We start from the raw sequence: 16,241 nt of genomic DNA, 5'->3' as shown, positions 1-16,241 counted from the left end.
TCCTGAAAATTACTTTTTTCTTTTTAAATTTATTTAAACAATATAGGTTATATAGTCATCCCACTGTTCACTCAATTAAACAATAAAAAAGCAAAACAAAACCCCGATAACAGGTATGCATAATTCATCAAAACAAATTCTCACATTGGCCATGTTTAAAAATGTGTGCTCGTTCTGAATTTTAAGTCCATCACCTCTCTGGCAGGAGGTGAGTAGCACATTTTATATTTAATCCTCGGCACTCGCATTTTATTGTTGTATTGATCACAATCCTAAAGGCTTTCAAAGTTGTTTTTCTTTGTAATTTCACTGTATAAAAACTGTTCTTAATAGTCTACTGTTGACCTGAAAACTTGGTTAAAGAAGGCAACAGGCTGAATGCATACATTTTATGATTTAATTAATTAATTGATCAATTCCCCATAAAGAAAACGGTTACATAGTGCTATGGAGCCAGGATCAGAACTGGCTGCCTTAGTACAGAAATTGACTGTCTTAAGTACATTTTGCCATGAGGAGGAAACCCTCCCAACCAAGCAAACCACAAATTCAGCAAGACAAGATAACCAACAAAGCAATGTCAATCAAATGTTGGGATTCCAAGCTGGGCAAACACATGTCTTGGTGACAAGGAAGGAAATCCCACCACTAGTGACTGGCAGGCTTCCTGCCCTAAACAGATAACTGACACAGGAAGGGGCAAACAATGTTCAATAGAACCCAAGATGTCTATATTCTCTTTACCACTAACATGCCACAACATAGTATGTGTCTATAGATAATAAGATACAAAGGAAAGACCCATTATTCAAGATATGTCATAGGTTAAAGGTCTCCAAGGAATGCAGAGTCAGCCCTGGCTGGCCTCCGCCGACATAGGAAGAGGCACTCTCTGAGCTTGCCTCAGAGAGAACAAAGAGATTATTCCAAAATTTTATATTAAACATTATCACTACTCACTTCACTCTGCAATTCATACAAACGTTTCCAGTGTCCATTTCATCTTTCTTATGGTGTAATAGAATTACATTACATTCGCTTAATAGGCAGACACCCCCTTAGTTTTCAGTTAGGGGCTACTATGCAAAGCTGCTATATTTTCATACACATGGGTCCTTTTCCTCTTTCTTGATCTCTGGGGTGTAGGCCTCATAATGATCAAAGGACATACAGTTTGGTAACTTAGAGACATAGTTCCAAGTGATCATCACTTTTATAAAAATACATTTTATTGATATCCTTTTTATTTATATCTCCTCCATTTCCCATTGTTCCAAATGATTGGTAATGGTCCTTTTTTGAAAATTATCTGCTTATTTATAAAGGGTTGGCTGTTGGTCTCATATAATTCTGTTAATTGCTTATAGTTTTTAATAGATATATGTGACATAAAGAATCTTTCTCAATTGACGGTGTCCTTTCTAATGTACTAATTATATTCACTTTATTCTTGAAAATGCTTTTCAATATCATGTTTTATCTTTTGTTATAGCTTACATCTTGTTTTTCTGTTTCATTGCAATCCTTGTACATAGTTTCTTAACTTCTCTTTGCTCTGTTCACTTCACTCTGAATCAGTTTATGTTTTCCCTGTATTCATCATGCTTAACAGTGTAGCAATATTCCATTATATTCACATGCCACAATTTGTTTTGCTACCCCTCATTGGACAGATCCACTTTGTTTCCAATTCCTTGCTTATTCCAAAAAGTGAAATATAAATATTTTGATGTAGATTAAACTTTTTTGTCATTAACCTTCTTGGGATATATGCCTCCTAGTGGAATCTCTAGGTCAAAGAGCATGAACATTTAATCCTTTTCTTCATATTATTGTGAATTGCCTTCCCTAATAGTTGGAATAATTCATAGCTCCCCCAACAGTGCATTAGGGTGCTTGTCTTCTCACTGTCTCTCTAAATAATGACTATTTTCTATCATTTGCCATCTTTGTCAATTTGTTGGTTGTGAGATAAAGCCTCAAAGTTATTTTAATTTTCATTTCTCTTATTATTAGTCATTTAAGGCAGTTTTTTCTATGGTTGTCTTTCAATTTCATAAAATCCAGATTATCTATATTGTCTTTTATGATCTAGTTTGGTAAAGAACTCACCCCCAAGCTATAACTGTGACACTGTGGCTCACTTATAAATTTCTCAAAACTTTCGTTATTTAACTTAATTATTCACTTTGAGCTTATTGTGGTATGTGGCATAAGTTATTGGCCTAAATTTAATTTCTACCATACTTCTTTCCAGATTTCCCAGCAATTCTTGTCAAATAGGAAATTTTCTGTAAATAATTTATCATTTTGGGCTTATTGAATTGGATTGTTTCTCCTATAGCATGCTCTCTCCAAAGGTACAAATGATATCTTAATTGACAAATCTGATGGTCTTTTTTTCAGTTCTCATCCTTCCTGACCTTTCTGCTGCATTTGTCAGTGTTGACCCCCTTATCCTTTTGGATACTCTTTAATCTATGGATTTTTAATGACAATTACCCTCACTTGGTCCTCTTCTTACCTGTTGGATTATTACTTCCATTTCCTTTTTTAGTTCAGCATCCATATCCTGCCTCCTAACTATGGTTGTGCCCCAAGACTCTATCATGTGCCCTTATTCTCTCTATACTCTGCCTTGGTGACATCATCAGTGCCCATAGGTCTTATTTTCATCTCTATGCCAATGACTTACAGATCTATATATTCAACTCAAGTCTATCTTCTGAGCTTCAGTCTAATATCATCAATTCCTTATTGGACATTTCAAAATAGGTATCAGAAAGACATCTTAAAACAACATATTCTGACTGAAAATATGCTTTTCATGACTGCACATGTATAACCTATATCAAATTACTTGCCTTATCAATGAGGGGGAAGGTGAGGAAGGGACAGGTAGGGAACTCGAAATTTTAAAAAATTTAAAAATTAAAAACAATTTTAATTTTTTAAATGAATGTTAAAATTGTTTTTACATGTAATTGGGGAAAATATTGACTATATTAAACTTAACATGTATTCTTAAAAGCCTCATTATCTTTCTCCACAAGCCCACCCCTTTTCCAAAGTCCTTACTTCAATGAAAAATACCACCATTTTACCAGTCTCCCATGTTTATAACTTTGGTGTTTTCTTCAACTCTTCAATTTTCTCACCCTACACAGTCAAATGTTGCCATTTCTGTACCTTTATCTCTTGCATGTGTCCCTCTCTCTGTATTCATAGAGATAGTGCAGGTACTTATCCCCCCTCACCTAGATTATTGCGACAACTTCCCCATTTGTCTCCCTAGCTCACCTCTCTCCACTTCAGTACATGCTCCACATTGCTGCTGTTGACCTGAAAACTTGGTTAAAGAAAGGCAACAGGCTAAATGCATACATTTTATGATTTAATTAATTAATTGATCAATTCCCTATTAAAGAAAACGGTAACATAATGCATTATGGAGCCAGAAATGTTCTGGCTACCAATACAAAGAATTGGGCATCCTTAAATATGTTTTAGGACAAAGAAGTGTTCTGTGTCCTTCAGATTTACGATCTCCATAAGTGACTAACTAGACCATTAGAAAGGAATTTCTTAATTGCATAGGTTGTAAATACAATAAGATAACAGAGTTTGACAAAGTTTCACATAGAAATTATGACCCAAGATGTCTGTGTTTTCTTTACCATTAACATGCCATAACATAGTATATGTCTACAAATATTAAGATATGGAAAACGTCCCATTATTCAAGATAGTGTCTTAGGTTAAAGGTCTCCTAAAGAATGTAGAGTCGGCCTTGGCTGGCTTTTGCTGACATAGGAAGAGGCACTCTCTGAGTTTACTTCAGAGAGAACAAAGAGATTATTCCAAAATTTTATATTAAACATTATCACTGCTAAAGTCATTTTCTTTATGCACAGATCTGACCTTGTCACTTCCCTATTCAATAAACTCCAGTGGTTCCTTATTGCCTGTAGAATCAAATACAAACTTCTCTATTTAATTTTTAAAATCCTTCACAATCTGTATTTCTAGATTCATTGTGTACTACTCCCTCTCCCACATTCTGTATAGTGTAGCTAAACTAGTCATCTCTCTCTTCCTCACACATAGAGAGAATAGCAAAGATACCCATTTATCCACATCAGTGGCAAAACAGGAATCAGAGAAGGCATATAGCAGAATACATACCAAATAATACAGAGTCAAGGAACTCTGTCACTGGAAGTGAGATAACTCAGCTCAACCAAGAGAGTGTCAGATCTCACCCAAGGGGAAACTCCCCAACAATTCTACTATAGTTAGCTGGGAATAGGGACATGATGGAGCCTGGCTGCTCCTCTCATGTCTTTCCTTCAGCAACCTGAAATGGGGTTGGTCTCTTCTTTCTTCTCTCTCAAAGCTTTCTTCTCTCTCTGTCTGAAGCACCCAAAGTGACGCACTGATTGAAAAGTCCTGAAAAAGTCTGAGGTGCCAGGAGCTCCAAAGGGGAGTAGCTAAGGTTGGAGGTCTCTCATTTTTCTCCAACTCCACTCTCCCCTCACTAAGGGTGGGGCATTCCTCTCCAGGTATCAGTGGGACAGGGATTATAAATATACACACACATATAAATACATATCTATATATTTGTGTGTGTGTATATACATACTGTATATACTATCAATCAATCAACATTTATTAAGGGCCTAAGTACAAGGTACAAGGCTGGGAATACAAAAAAGACAGTCCTTGTCCCCTCAAAGAGTTTATAATCTAATGGAAGAGACAACATTCAGGAAAATATACAGAAAGCAAGCTATATACAGGATAAACCGAAGTAATTAACAGAGGAAAGTCACTAGAATTAAGAAGAGTTGGGAAAGGCTTCCAGTAAAAGAAAGGATTTAAAAGAAAGCTAGGGAGTCAGAGTGGAGGAGGGAGAAGGAGTGTTCCAGGAAGGCTCTGAGCTAAGAAATAAAATATCTTGTTCCTGAGACAGCCAGGAGGCTAGAGTTACAGGACTAAATACTGTGTCTGAGTAGGAAGGAGCTAGGTTAGAAAGGGCTTTGAATGCTCAACAGAGCATTTTGTATCTGATCCTGGAGGCAATCTCACTGGAGTTTATTGAGGAGCATAACATAGTTGGATCTGAACTTTAAGAAAATTACTTTAGTGGCTGAAGGAAGGATGGATTAAAGTGAGGAGAGATTTGGGGGAGGTTGACCATTAGCCCACTGAAATAATCCAAGTGTGAGTCGAGAAGGATTTGCATCACAGTGGGGCAGTGTCAGAGGAGAGAAGGGGCCATATTCAAGAGACCTTAAAAGATAAAATTGACAGACTTTGGCAACAGATTGGATATGGGGGGGTGAGAGACAGGAAGAAGTCCAAAATGACTCCTAGGTTATGAGACTGAGGGACTGAGAGAACGATGTTGCCCTTGATGGTAACTGGGAAGGTGGGAGGGGAAAGGGTTTAGGGAGAAAAGTAACACGTTCCATTTTGGACAAATTGGGTTTAAGATGTCTAGTGGACATCCAGTTTGAGATGTCTGAAAGTCATTTGGAGATGTGAAATTGGGTCACAGAAGGGTTGGAACAGGATAGGTAGATTTCAGAATTGTCATTACATAAACAGTAATTGGCAAGCTGATGAGATCACCAAGTAAAGTAGTATAGAAGGAGAAGAGAAGGGAACCCAGGACAGAACCCTGAGGGACATCTAAGGTTAGAGAGGGTGATCCAGAGGAGGATGTAGCAAAGGAGACTGAGAAAGAACAGTCAGATAGGTAAGGGGAGAAGTATCTGAAAAACCTAGAGGGAAGAGAGCATCAAAGAGGAGAAAATGATCAACAGCACCCAAGACTGCAGAGAGGTCAAGGAGAATGAGGTCAGAGAAAAGGCCACTCAATTTGGCAACTAAGAAGAGATCATTAGTAACTTTAGAGAAAGCAGTTTCAGTGATAAGGTTGAAGCCAGATTGCAAGGAATTAAGAAGAAAATGAGAAAAGAGAAAGTGGAGGCACCTATTGTAGATAGTCTTTTTAAGATATACACATACATATATATATATATATGTATTTATACACATATATACACAGAAATATGTGTACACCAAAAGAAAATAAAAGCATTCTCTTGGGGGCAGGAGAAAGCAGAAGCAACTTAATGATCCAGACATCAGAAACGGCACTTAAGCAAGACCTTGAAGGAAGCCAGGGTTGGGAAAACATGGCAGGCCAGGGAGAAAGGATAAAGACAAGCTGGAGCCACAGTACAATGGACTTTAAAAATGCAACAAAAGACTTTGTATGATATCCTGGAGTTAAATGAAAGCCACTAGAACTTCTTTACCTCTTGGATGGATGTCGTCAGACCTGTACTTTAGGAAAATCTATTTGGCCACTCTAAAGACTAGATTAGAGAATACAAAGAGACTAACAAAGTGATAAGGACCTGAGCTAGCACAGTGGCAATATATGTGGTATAAAACTAAACTGAGCCCCTAATCCTTTAACTTAATCCTAACTGATTCTCTATTCTCAAAAGAAACTGCTGCCCACTATCTCTTCTCTCCTCAAGTCCCCTACAACATACCATTCTCCAATTATCTCAGCAAAATGAAAGAATAAAAAAGTATTTATTAAGTACTTTCCATGTGCCAGGCTCTGTGCTAAGTGATGATTATACAAATGCAAACCTATTCCATTACACTGGGAGAAGTCTTCACATGCTTGGGGTAGACATCCCTGTAACTCACCGACAGATCTGAGGCCTGTTGGTTACCCTCAACCTGGTTTAATCCATCTGCTGATTCAGTTTCAGCAGAGGCTGGTCAATGGGAATATAACAGCTTCCTGGAGTCACAGGTAAGAGTTGGTAGCAGGTGGATACCAAAGGTGGATGAAGAGGGCTTGGTAAACCCTTCTTGAATGCCCCACATAGCATTATAGAGCACTTAGAGCTTGATCGGACATCAAACACATGAAGGTGCATCCCAGCCACTATATCCTGGCCATCATGGATGTGTTGACTTTTATCTGGCTGTAGACTTTGATGACTGTGGAAGAGAGAGTGAGGCTGATGACTTTGTGCAGCTCTGTCTCACTTAAATCCAATTCACACACAAGCTAGGACATCACCCCATGGTGTCATAGGTCCTCTTCAATAATGAAGAACAAACAACAACACATACAATCAAGTAAGATAGTCGTGCTTTCAAAGAGCTTATAGTCTATAATTAGAGATGGAAAGTGGTTAAGGGGTACATATAGCAAAGAATAGATGGCCCCAAAGTGGCATGCTAGGCCTGAGATCAAGACTAAGTAAAATAAAAGCTAATCAAACCAAATCCTGGGAATTCAGGTTCCAGGAGGCAGAGGGGAGGCTGGAGCAGCAGGTAGCATGGTGTGGAAAGGATTTCACCCCATATTTTATTGAGAAAATGGAGAAAATTTGACCTCTTCTCCTCTCCTTGAACTCTCAAAGCCCTTGACAATTCCCTTCCCCATTGTCTCCTCCTTTACTCTAGTCTCCTTGCCAAGGCCAACCTTGCCTTCCCATCTGGTCTCATAGATTGTCCCTACAATCATCCCCCACCTCTAATTTTCCAGTCTTTCCCTAGCCACTTTTGCCTTCTCCCCTGTCTAAAAATATGCTCATCTCCCTGATCCTTGGAAATCCTCATTTAACCCTATCAACTTCCTTAAGCTATCGTCTTATACCTCTTCCTTTCCCAGACAAACTCCTAAATACCTGTTTGTACTCACTGCTCCCACATCATCTCTTCTCACTTAACTTGTAGTCTGGCTTCTGACTTGAAACTTTTTAACACTAACAATGACCTCTACATTGCCAAATCCAATGGCCTTTTCTCAGTCTTCATCCTTTTTGAATTCTCTACAGCATTTGATGATGTTGAAAATCTTTTTCTCATGGATATTCTCTCATCTATAGAAGTAGAAACATCTATTAGATGACTTTCTCAAGGAGTTTGGTGAAAAAGAGAAAAATATGGGATGATATCTGGAGGAAATGGTTGAATCATCTAAGGACTTTTTAAGGATGGTGATGCCCATGGGTATGTTGTAGACATCAGGGAAGCAGCCAATCGATAAAAACAAAAAAAAAAACCCTGAAAATTAGAGTGTGAGAATGAAAAGGAGGGCAATTTGCTAAAGAAGATAGCATGAAAATTCAATTAACGGAACAGGTAGATAGGTTAGCTTTGACAAGGAGAAGGGCCAGTTCATATGACACAAGGATGAAATGAAGGTGGGTAGTTAAGGAATACAACTCAGTAATGTAAACTGAGGAGGAGATAAGAGGGAGCTCTTGACATATGGATTCCATTTTTGGGGTGAAGAATGAAACAAGGTGTTCAGCTGAGATGGCAGAGAGAAATTTGAGGAGGGAGGAAAAAGTTGTTAACAGTCACTTTGGTGAATGTGATAATGAGTCAATCAGGGAGGTTTTAAAAAGATCGCCTTACTATTACAGGTTCATTATATTGGATCCATTCAATCCATTTAGCCTCCTACTGCTGAGAAATCGCAACCTTGAGAGATCCACAAGCCTCAGCATGCCCAATAGCAGGGATTATAGACGTTTGCCACTATGCCTAGCCCAATCATCCATGTTAAGGGTTATAAATCTCTGGCCTATAGGGCAGATTTAGCCCCTAATCTTATTTCTGGTCAGTAGGGGAAATACAAAGATATGCTGCTGGCCTGTGGACCAGAAAAGAATATAAATATTGAGCTGTAATATACTAGAAGGCCATAAGATGGAGCTGCTACTCCATGAAATTGTCTTTTTTTAAACCTCTTTTTGTCTGTTACTATTCCAATTTCCCTCTTCTCTTTCTCCATTAACTATTAGCCACAAAAAAAACCATTTTGCAATTTTATGTTCCTAACTCTTAATTTTTTTAACTAAGTAAGTGGAATGTTTTACGAAGTTCAGATTGGAGTTTTGCCATTTTACTACCTATACGACCTTGGAAAAGAGATCTCTGGCTTTGTTTCTTCATCTGTAAAATGAGGCAAAAAAACCAGATGACTTGTAAGGTCTCTTCCAGCTCTGAATTTATGACACAATGATTTCCTTTCAGAAGGAAAAAAATAATTTACTTTTTCCCTGTGAAGTACTATAATGATTTTTATCTGTGTGATTTGGTGGCAGAGGGAGGCAGGGAGATTCCCCTGGCCTACATACTCACACTTTTTATTATTTTCCTTTAGAAATTCAGCTGGACTCTTTTTTTTATTGGGGGAGGTGAATAATGGGGAGAGGAGTAAGAAGGAAAGTGGGGAGGGAGAACAGACAGCAGCTGCACAGACCAGAGCTAAATGTGGATCTAGGGCAGGGGAAAATAGATTTTAACAGCCCCAGCTTCTCATCAACTCCAGGCTCAGATTTCTCTGGGCAGCTGGTTTCTTTGGCCCTACTTTGATAGACTTGGGGGAGTGGGGGTTGAGGAATTTGGGGGAGGGATTTATCTCCTGCAGTAGTTTTTATTTAATGATAGCTGCTTTCCACACCAAAATGGCATCTGTAGAGAGCAGGTAGCAATATCCAAAGGGGACATATCCAAGTACTTGCCCCAATTCCTCAAGGGCAAGACCCTATGTTTTAGAAATCCCTAAGGACTGCCTGGATGAGATGGTGACTGGGGCTTCATATAGAATGGAACTGGATATCTGACCCCTTCCCCTGTTATCTCTATACACATACACACACACACACATACTCACACATATACACACACAAAACTACAAATCTTTCTGCTCTCCTGCTCCCTCCCTCCCCCCAGAATTATGGTCCTGGCTATTTTTAAAACTCTCAACTCAGTGGTCAGGCCTCCTTCCACCTCAACTTAGCCTCTCTCCCCCATCCCCAGCTGTCCATCCCTTTCGTTGTATGTTCACTCCTCACCCCCCAAATCTTTCCTAGCTCCTTGGCCTCAGACAGCCTGTAGCTAGGGCTCGGTACTGGAGTTGAGCGAAAAGGGACATGGAAAAGGAGATATGGGACCCTTGGATAAAGCTGACAGACAGTAGGCAACACTGGATGGAAAACTGGATAACAGTCTGACACGACCTCTAGATACAAAGGTAAGTCCCTAGAAAGTTAAAGCTTCTTTCAAAAAGTTTTGGTTAGCATATGGGTTTGCATTTTTCTTAATGCTGAGAATCATGGACACCAACCTCAGTTCCTCTAGGCTACATAGGCTGGTAGTCCCAATCTCCTCAAGCTGGCATGAGAACTGCATGCTGATATGCTGACTACATGGGATATATCCTAGAGCAGAGAAGACTCTGTGCCAAGGGGGGAAGGGGAAGAAAAATTGTCTAGTAAGATGACTTGGCTGAGAGGGATGTTTTTCTAGGAGAAAGAATAAAGGGCTATACCCAGCCTTTCTTACTACCCTTCCCCCATCACCTGGGTCTCACAGCCAGAAATCCTCCTGTTCCATTCTCACTGTTTGTCTCAGACTTTCTGGTGGGGTTTAGGGGGTGTTCTCTAAGTCTCCACCTTTGTGGTTCTCTCTGCCAAAGCTAATTATAGACTCAGATATTTGGGCACTGACACCCCTTACCCTATTCCCACCTCCAGGCATACCCAAAGAGCTTCTGAATTGTGAGTGTAAGAGGCAACTTTCAACTACAGACCTCCCTTCACAATTATCAGCCTCTCTCCAGTCTATGCTTCACCTGCACAATCTCTCCCTTGCACCACCCCAATGTTAGCCCAGGTTCTCCACCAGATTAGTAATGGGCGATTAGTTTTACCAAAGCAGGGAAGGGAAAGGTATTGAATGTAAGGGAGGAGCAGATTATTTTATATTTGCAGGGCTGAAGGGGTTAGTGGTTGGGAGAAGCATTACCGGAATATTAGGAAAAGCAAAGGAGCTGTTGGATCAGAAAAAAAAAAAATTGATTTACACACTCATTTTGCACTTGTTATTCTACGGAGAAAGCATAACAGGTGGCTAACACCTACCTAGTAGATCTAGGTTCCAAAAGAAACTGATCTGCATGTCACTATTCAAAATAGGCCTTAGATATTCCTAGTTTTATCCCTTCTTTTCATTCTCCTGATCCAGGTATGAAGGGCGTGCCAGGTCACCTGGGTCTTCAGTAAACCCATAAGGAAATGAGTTGTGTTTCTGAAATGTTCCCAGATTGTATTCCCATTGAGGGGCCCATTGGGGTAACAGAGTAGCTCTGTCCGCTTGGTCATTTGTCTTTTGACCCCTCTACTGTTTGGTCAACTTGGGATGGGTCAGTACAGTGGACTCTGCTCCCCTCATCCCAACACCCGCCCCCCATCCTCCCTCCACCTCTGACTGGGGTGTTGCACAAGGGCCCTGGGGTGACCATGGGAGGAAGACACAGTGCCAGAAAGGTTCTCCAAGCCCTAAATCTCCAGTTCTCTCCTCTCATTCCTACCTCCCATCATTTCTTTGACCTCCCTATATATCCCCTATAACCCTTCTCACTCAGACTTTGGCTCCTCTCACCTCAACCCCCAACCAGATTTCTCTTTGACTGAGGTCCCTTCCAGGGGATCCAGCCAGCAGTCGGAAGAGACCTGGGGACCAGGGGGGACCTGGCTGGATAGGGATGAGGGAACCAAGCCATTCCCCAAGTCTCTGGTCCACCCGTGGCAGCTCACTAAGCACCCTCACTCTTCTGCTGCTCTTCTGTGGACATGGTAAGGGGAGGGTTAGGGAAGGGTCTGGGGGAGGCAAGGGGAAAGGGGGATACAGTAAAGGCCTGAGGGATCCCAATCATTCACATTCAAACTCAGGACTACAACCGGTATATCACAGATCAAGGAGAACTCGGGGAAAGGAGGAGGGAGGAGGAAGGGAGAGACCCTGGAAAGAGGGGTGGAGAAACTGGCAAGATCCCTTAGCTGAGGGAGGGTGCTTCTTTAGCAGAAAGACTAGGAACTACATGCATTGTCCAACTGTCATAGGGAAAGGCAAAGGGATTGGCAACTGTTTAACCGAGGTTGAAGAGGTGGTCCTCAATTGGTATATGCTATTTGGAAGGTTGGGGCCCTACTAATGAACTGTGGGAGGGGTGTTGGGAGCTAGGTTGAGGATAGAGTGAGGCCTTTCTGACAATAAAATCCTCCACTCTCTATCTTTTCCCCCTCCTTCTCCCCCCAACCTTTCCCCCTTTCTTCTCCCGCCTCCCGTTTCCCCCCCCCCCCCCCCCCACCAGCTCACTCTCAATGCAAAATCCTCCGCTGCAACGCTGAGTATGTATCATCCACGTTGAACCTACGAAGTGGGGGATCTGCTGGAGGGAACCGGGGAGGTGGAGTCCGGGGCCCAGGGGCGAACTCTGGTGGCCTATGTCGCGCCCTGCGATCCTATGCGCTCTGCACACGGCGTACTGCGCGTACCTGCCGAGGGGACTTGGCCTTCCATTCTGCTGTCCACGGGATAGAAGATTTGATGATCCAACACAACTGCTCCCGCCAGGGTCCCACGGCTCCACCCCCTCCTCAGGGTCCCGCCCCTCCTGGCTCTGGCTCCTCCCTTTCTTCTGGCCCTCCTGCTCCAGACCCCTGTGACTATGAAGGCCGGTTTTCTAGGCTACACGGTCGTCCCCCGGGCTTCCTGCATTGTGCCGCCTTTGGGGATCCACACGTACGCAGCTTCCACCACCACTTCCACACGTGCCGTGTCCAAGGCTCCTGGCCTCTTTTGGACAACGACTTCCTTTTCGTCCAGGCTACTAGCTACCCGGTGGCCACTGGAGCCAACGCCACTGCCACGGGGAAGGTCAGGGTATAGACAGTCAGTCCTTATGAACAGCTTTAGTTCCACTACCACGACCCGCACAACCACTTACTGATTAGTTTCTTTGGCAATGGTTGCCCCCAAAATATACACTAGCCACTCTGGTCCTCATTGGCTATTCCGTCATAATTTTATGCCTTTGCTGTTCCCTCCCTCCATTCTTGGCTACTCTCCCAGACTCTCCCTCTCCGTTACTACTATTAACTATTTGTCCCACACCTTCTCATCGACTCCCTTTACTACCAGCATCTCCCTTTACTCCTTCTTATTTGTCACTTTCCTTGTCCAGGGAATCTAGAAGAAAAAGTGGAAGTGTCAGAGCCCTCAGTAAACAAAAATTTAGATGGTGAAGTTTCTAAAAGAGCTCACACCTATAGAAACTGCTAAGATTGAGACTGTAGGGAGGAGGAGTGAGGAATGAATGATTTGAACTGGTAATAGGGATGCTTGGTATTCAGGGACGCCTAGGAGAAAGGAGGAGTGCAGCGAAGAGGACTAGGGTGTTTTAACATGGAACAGATGGATTTAGGGCTGAGGAAGAGGGTGATTTTAGGAAAGCTCAAGCTGACCAGAAATGAACCTTTCTTCTCCTTCCCCAAACAGCTCACCATTATATTCAAGAACATGCAGGAATGTATTGACCAAAAAGTCTACCAGGCTGAAGTGAACAATCTCCCAGCAGCTTTTGAAGATGGATCAGTCAATGGAGGTGATCGTCCTGGAGGTTCAAGTTTGACCATCCGAGCAGAGGCCCCCGGGAGTCGAGTGGAGATTCGAGCTGCCTACATTGGCACAACAATCATTATTCGGCAAGCAGCTGGTCAGCTCTCTTTCTCCATCCGGGCGGCTGAAGAGGTGGCTAGAGCATTCTCCGCTGAGCAAGATCTACAGCTCTGTGTAGGGGGATGTCCCCCAAGCCAGCGACTCTCTCGGTCGGAGAGACAGCGAAGAGGGGCTCTGACCTTTGATACTGCTAGGCAGTTGTGCAAAGAAGGACTACCTGTTGAAGACGCTTATTTCCATTCATGTGTCTTTGATGTTCTGACCTCTGGTGACCCCAACTTCACTCTGGCTGCTCAAGCTGCCCTAGAGGATGCTCGGGCCTTTTTGCCAGACTTGGAGAAGTTGCATCTCTTTCCTCGAGATGCTGGCGTTCCCCTGAGACTTACAGCTCACCCAACCCTCTTACTTACTGGGATCCTTGTTTTCTGGTGTTTCATCTGATGAACACTCCCACAACCACTTTAGTAACCTATCTAATGTTTTGAGGGCCTTCCTTTGATCCACCTAAGGGAATCGTTTGGTAGGAACAACATGGAGAGGGGCAGAGTACTTGAGGAAAGGAAGAAGACAAAGGACAGTCTCAAAATCACCTGATGATATTTCCCCAGATATATAAAAATGGGCTAAAATCAAGGGTTGGAGTGACCACAGGATAGAGAAATAGGGATGAGGGTAGGACTAGAGGCTTTGTGATCCACACCTCTCTAAGGAAGTTCTTAATGAACTTCCTAGTTTTTGTGATGAACAGATTCTCCTGCTACTGTTCCCCTTTGGAGTGATCTAGAGTCATGGAAGGTATGAGGTCATGATTTCCGGGTAAAAATCATTGAAGAGGTGTACATGTTCATCATCTAAAAAAAAGGCAGTTTGGTACTTTGGCATATACATGATTTCACTGTTATAGGCACTCTATCAGTGCAGATCAAAATCCCTTCAGGCTTTTACATCCCATTCATCACTACATTTGCCCATAAATTCACCCTATTAGATTTATCTAACACACTGGCCTCCCTCCTGTCCTTTTAGTATCACAGAGATGCCAATAGACTACTAAGATTGTCAGTCCTTCATTTTCAATATATGACTCACCACGTTTTCTGGTAAATATATCTCCTTGACGTTTTTTTACATTACTTCTCCAGTGAAAAGTCTTTTTTTAAAAAAAGCAATATTCTGCAGCATAGAGATTTGGAGTAAAAAAACAAAAACAAAAAACCCTGGGTTCAGGACATCTGCCTCCTCCTAGCTCTGTGACCGTACTATGTAAGCTGTAAGTTCTTTAAGGGACAGTTTCCTTATCTATAAAATAGGAATAATAATACTTGTCACTTAGTAAACTGTGAAATGGTATTCAAATGTGAGCCATCTTTACTTAGACCTTCCATGTGTCTTTTAGTTACCCTTCTGGTTATTTCTAAATTTAATTCTTCTGAGATCATGATCTTTCATGATTAGAAGCCATAATTAGCATCTCAAGGAGAATGAATACTGTTGTTTTAAAAAGAGACTTTTTCAATACGGAGCATTTTGGGATCACTGAAATCACTGCGGAACCCATAAAATGGAAAAAAAAAATCCAATGCTTTTCATTTACTATTTTCCTTTTCAGTACAAGTATCATCTGTAAGGAAAAAGGTTATAAGTATCTTGAGTTCACCAACTATTTTCTTTTTTGTCTGTGTCCTCAGTGCCTGGCCTAAAGTAAGAGGTCAATAAATGTTTATTGAATTGAATTGAATGGAGGAAACTGTGTTTCGATTTCTTCTTTTTGAACTGTCAGAATGGAATTTCTCTACCTACACAGAGGCTTGGGGAAATTCTCTGCCTTTGGGAAGGGGTGCATGTTAGATGGAAATTCATCACCACCCCCATATAGTCTGCAATTTATTTTAATTCTATGCATATACTTTTGTTGCTTATTTTGAATCTTCCAAAGGGGACTTGGAGAATGAGAAGCATGGGGCACAGTGAAATTATTCTTCAAATAAGCAGCAAGGTGGGTGGATTGGAGGGAAAAAGATAATCCAATTTTGTTTTGGATATGATATTCGAGATACTTATTTGCCCCTATCCAGTAGACGGTGATTTGAGATTGGAATTCAAAAAAAAGACTAGTATTGGATATATAGATATGGTAGTCACCAAGAGGGACTGATACAGTGAACAAGAGAGGGGGTACAGAGGGAGCAGAAAAGAGGGCTCTGCATGGAGCCTTTCCATACTTAGGGATGATGGTCCAACAAAGGAAATCAAATAGAAGCAATCAGACAGAGTAGTGGAAAATCAAGAGAGAATAGTGTTACAAAACCCAGAAAGGAGGAAAGAGCCAGGAGAAGGTGGTCAACGGTATTAAATTCTGCAAAGAGAACTTAGAAGGATAGACCAAGAACATTGAACAATATAAGTACAGAGTATCCCAAAAATCTATTTAAGCTATTAAAGCTTAAAACTGCATTAAGATTTTTAGAACATCATATATATACATATATTTATATGTATCATATATATAAATGATAAAATATGTGCTGTAAATATCATAGAAATTCAGAAGTAAGGGAGATCAATAAAGAGTGAAATAGTTAAGGAAGTCAACATGGAAAAAGTAGGTGTTGAGCTGGGCTTTGAAGGATGAGTAGGATTTTGTTAGGGAGAGGTGAGAGAGGAGA

At 41.4% G+C, this 16,241-nt stretch overlaps 1 protein-coding gene and 1 long non-coding RNA gene across 2 annotated transcripts; one reads left to right on the top strand and one right to left on the bottom strand.

Moving 5' to 3' along the window:
• Positions 1-6,593: 6,593 nt before the first annotated feature.
• LOC140527602 (uncharacterized) lies at positions 6,594-12,295 on the bottom strand. Its single transcript, XR_011974869.1, has 2 exons — positions 12,214-12,295; positions 6,594-11,108 (listed from the first exon to the last, which is right to left on the bottom strand). It is a non-coding gene; the product is annotated as an uncharacterized lncRNA (long non-coding RNA).
• On the top strand, positions 10,008-15,308 carry HJV (hemojuvelin BMP co-receptor). The gene is made up of 4 exons (XM_072644655.1): positions 10,008-10,087; positions 11,513-11,690; positions 12,209-12,774; positions 13,396-15,308. The coding sequence occupies exons 2-4, from the start codon at positions 11,600-11,602 to the stop codon at positions 14,014-14,016; spliced, it is 1,278 nt and encodes a 425-aa protein (XP_072500756.1). The 5' UTR covers positions 10,008-10,087; positions 11,513-11,599; the 3' UTR covers positions 14,017-15,308.
• The last annotated feature ends 933 nt before the right edge of the window (positions 15,309-16,241 follow it).

The sequence above is a fragment of the Notamacropus eugenii genome, chromosome 2 (assembly GCF_028372415.1).
Source record: "Notamacropus eugenii isolate mMacEug1 chromosome 2, mMacEug1.pri_v2, whole genome shotgun sequence".
Classification (NCBI taxonomy): Eukaryota; Metazoa; Chordata; class Mammalia; order Diprotodontia; family Macropodidae; genus Notamacropus; species Notamacropus eugenii.
Note: the sequence above shows the minus strand (reverse complement) of the source record. Positions and strands in the feature narration are given on the sequence as shown.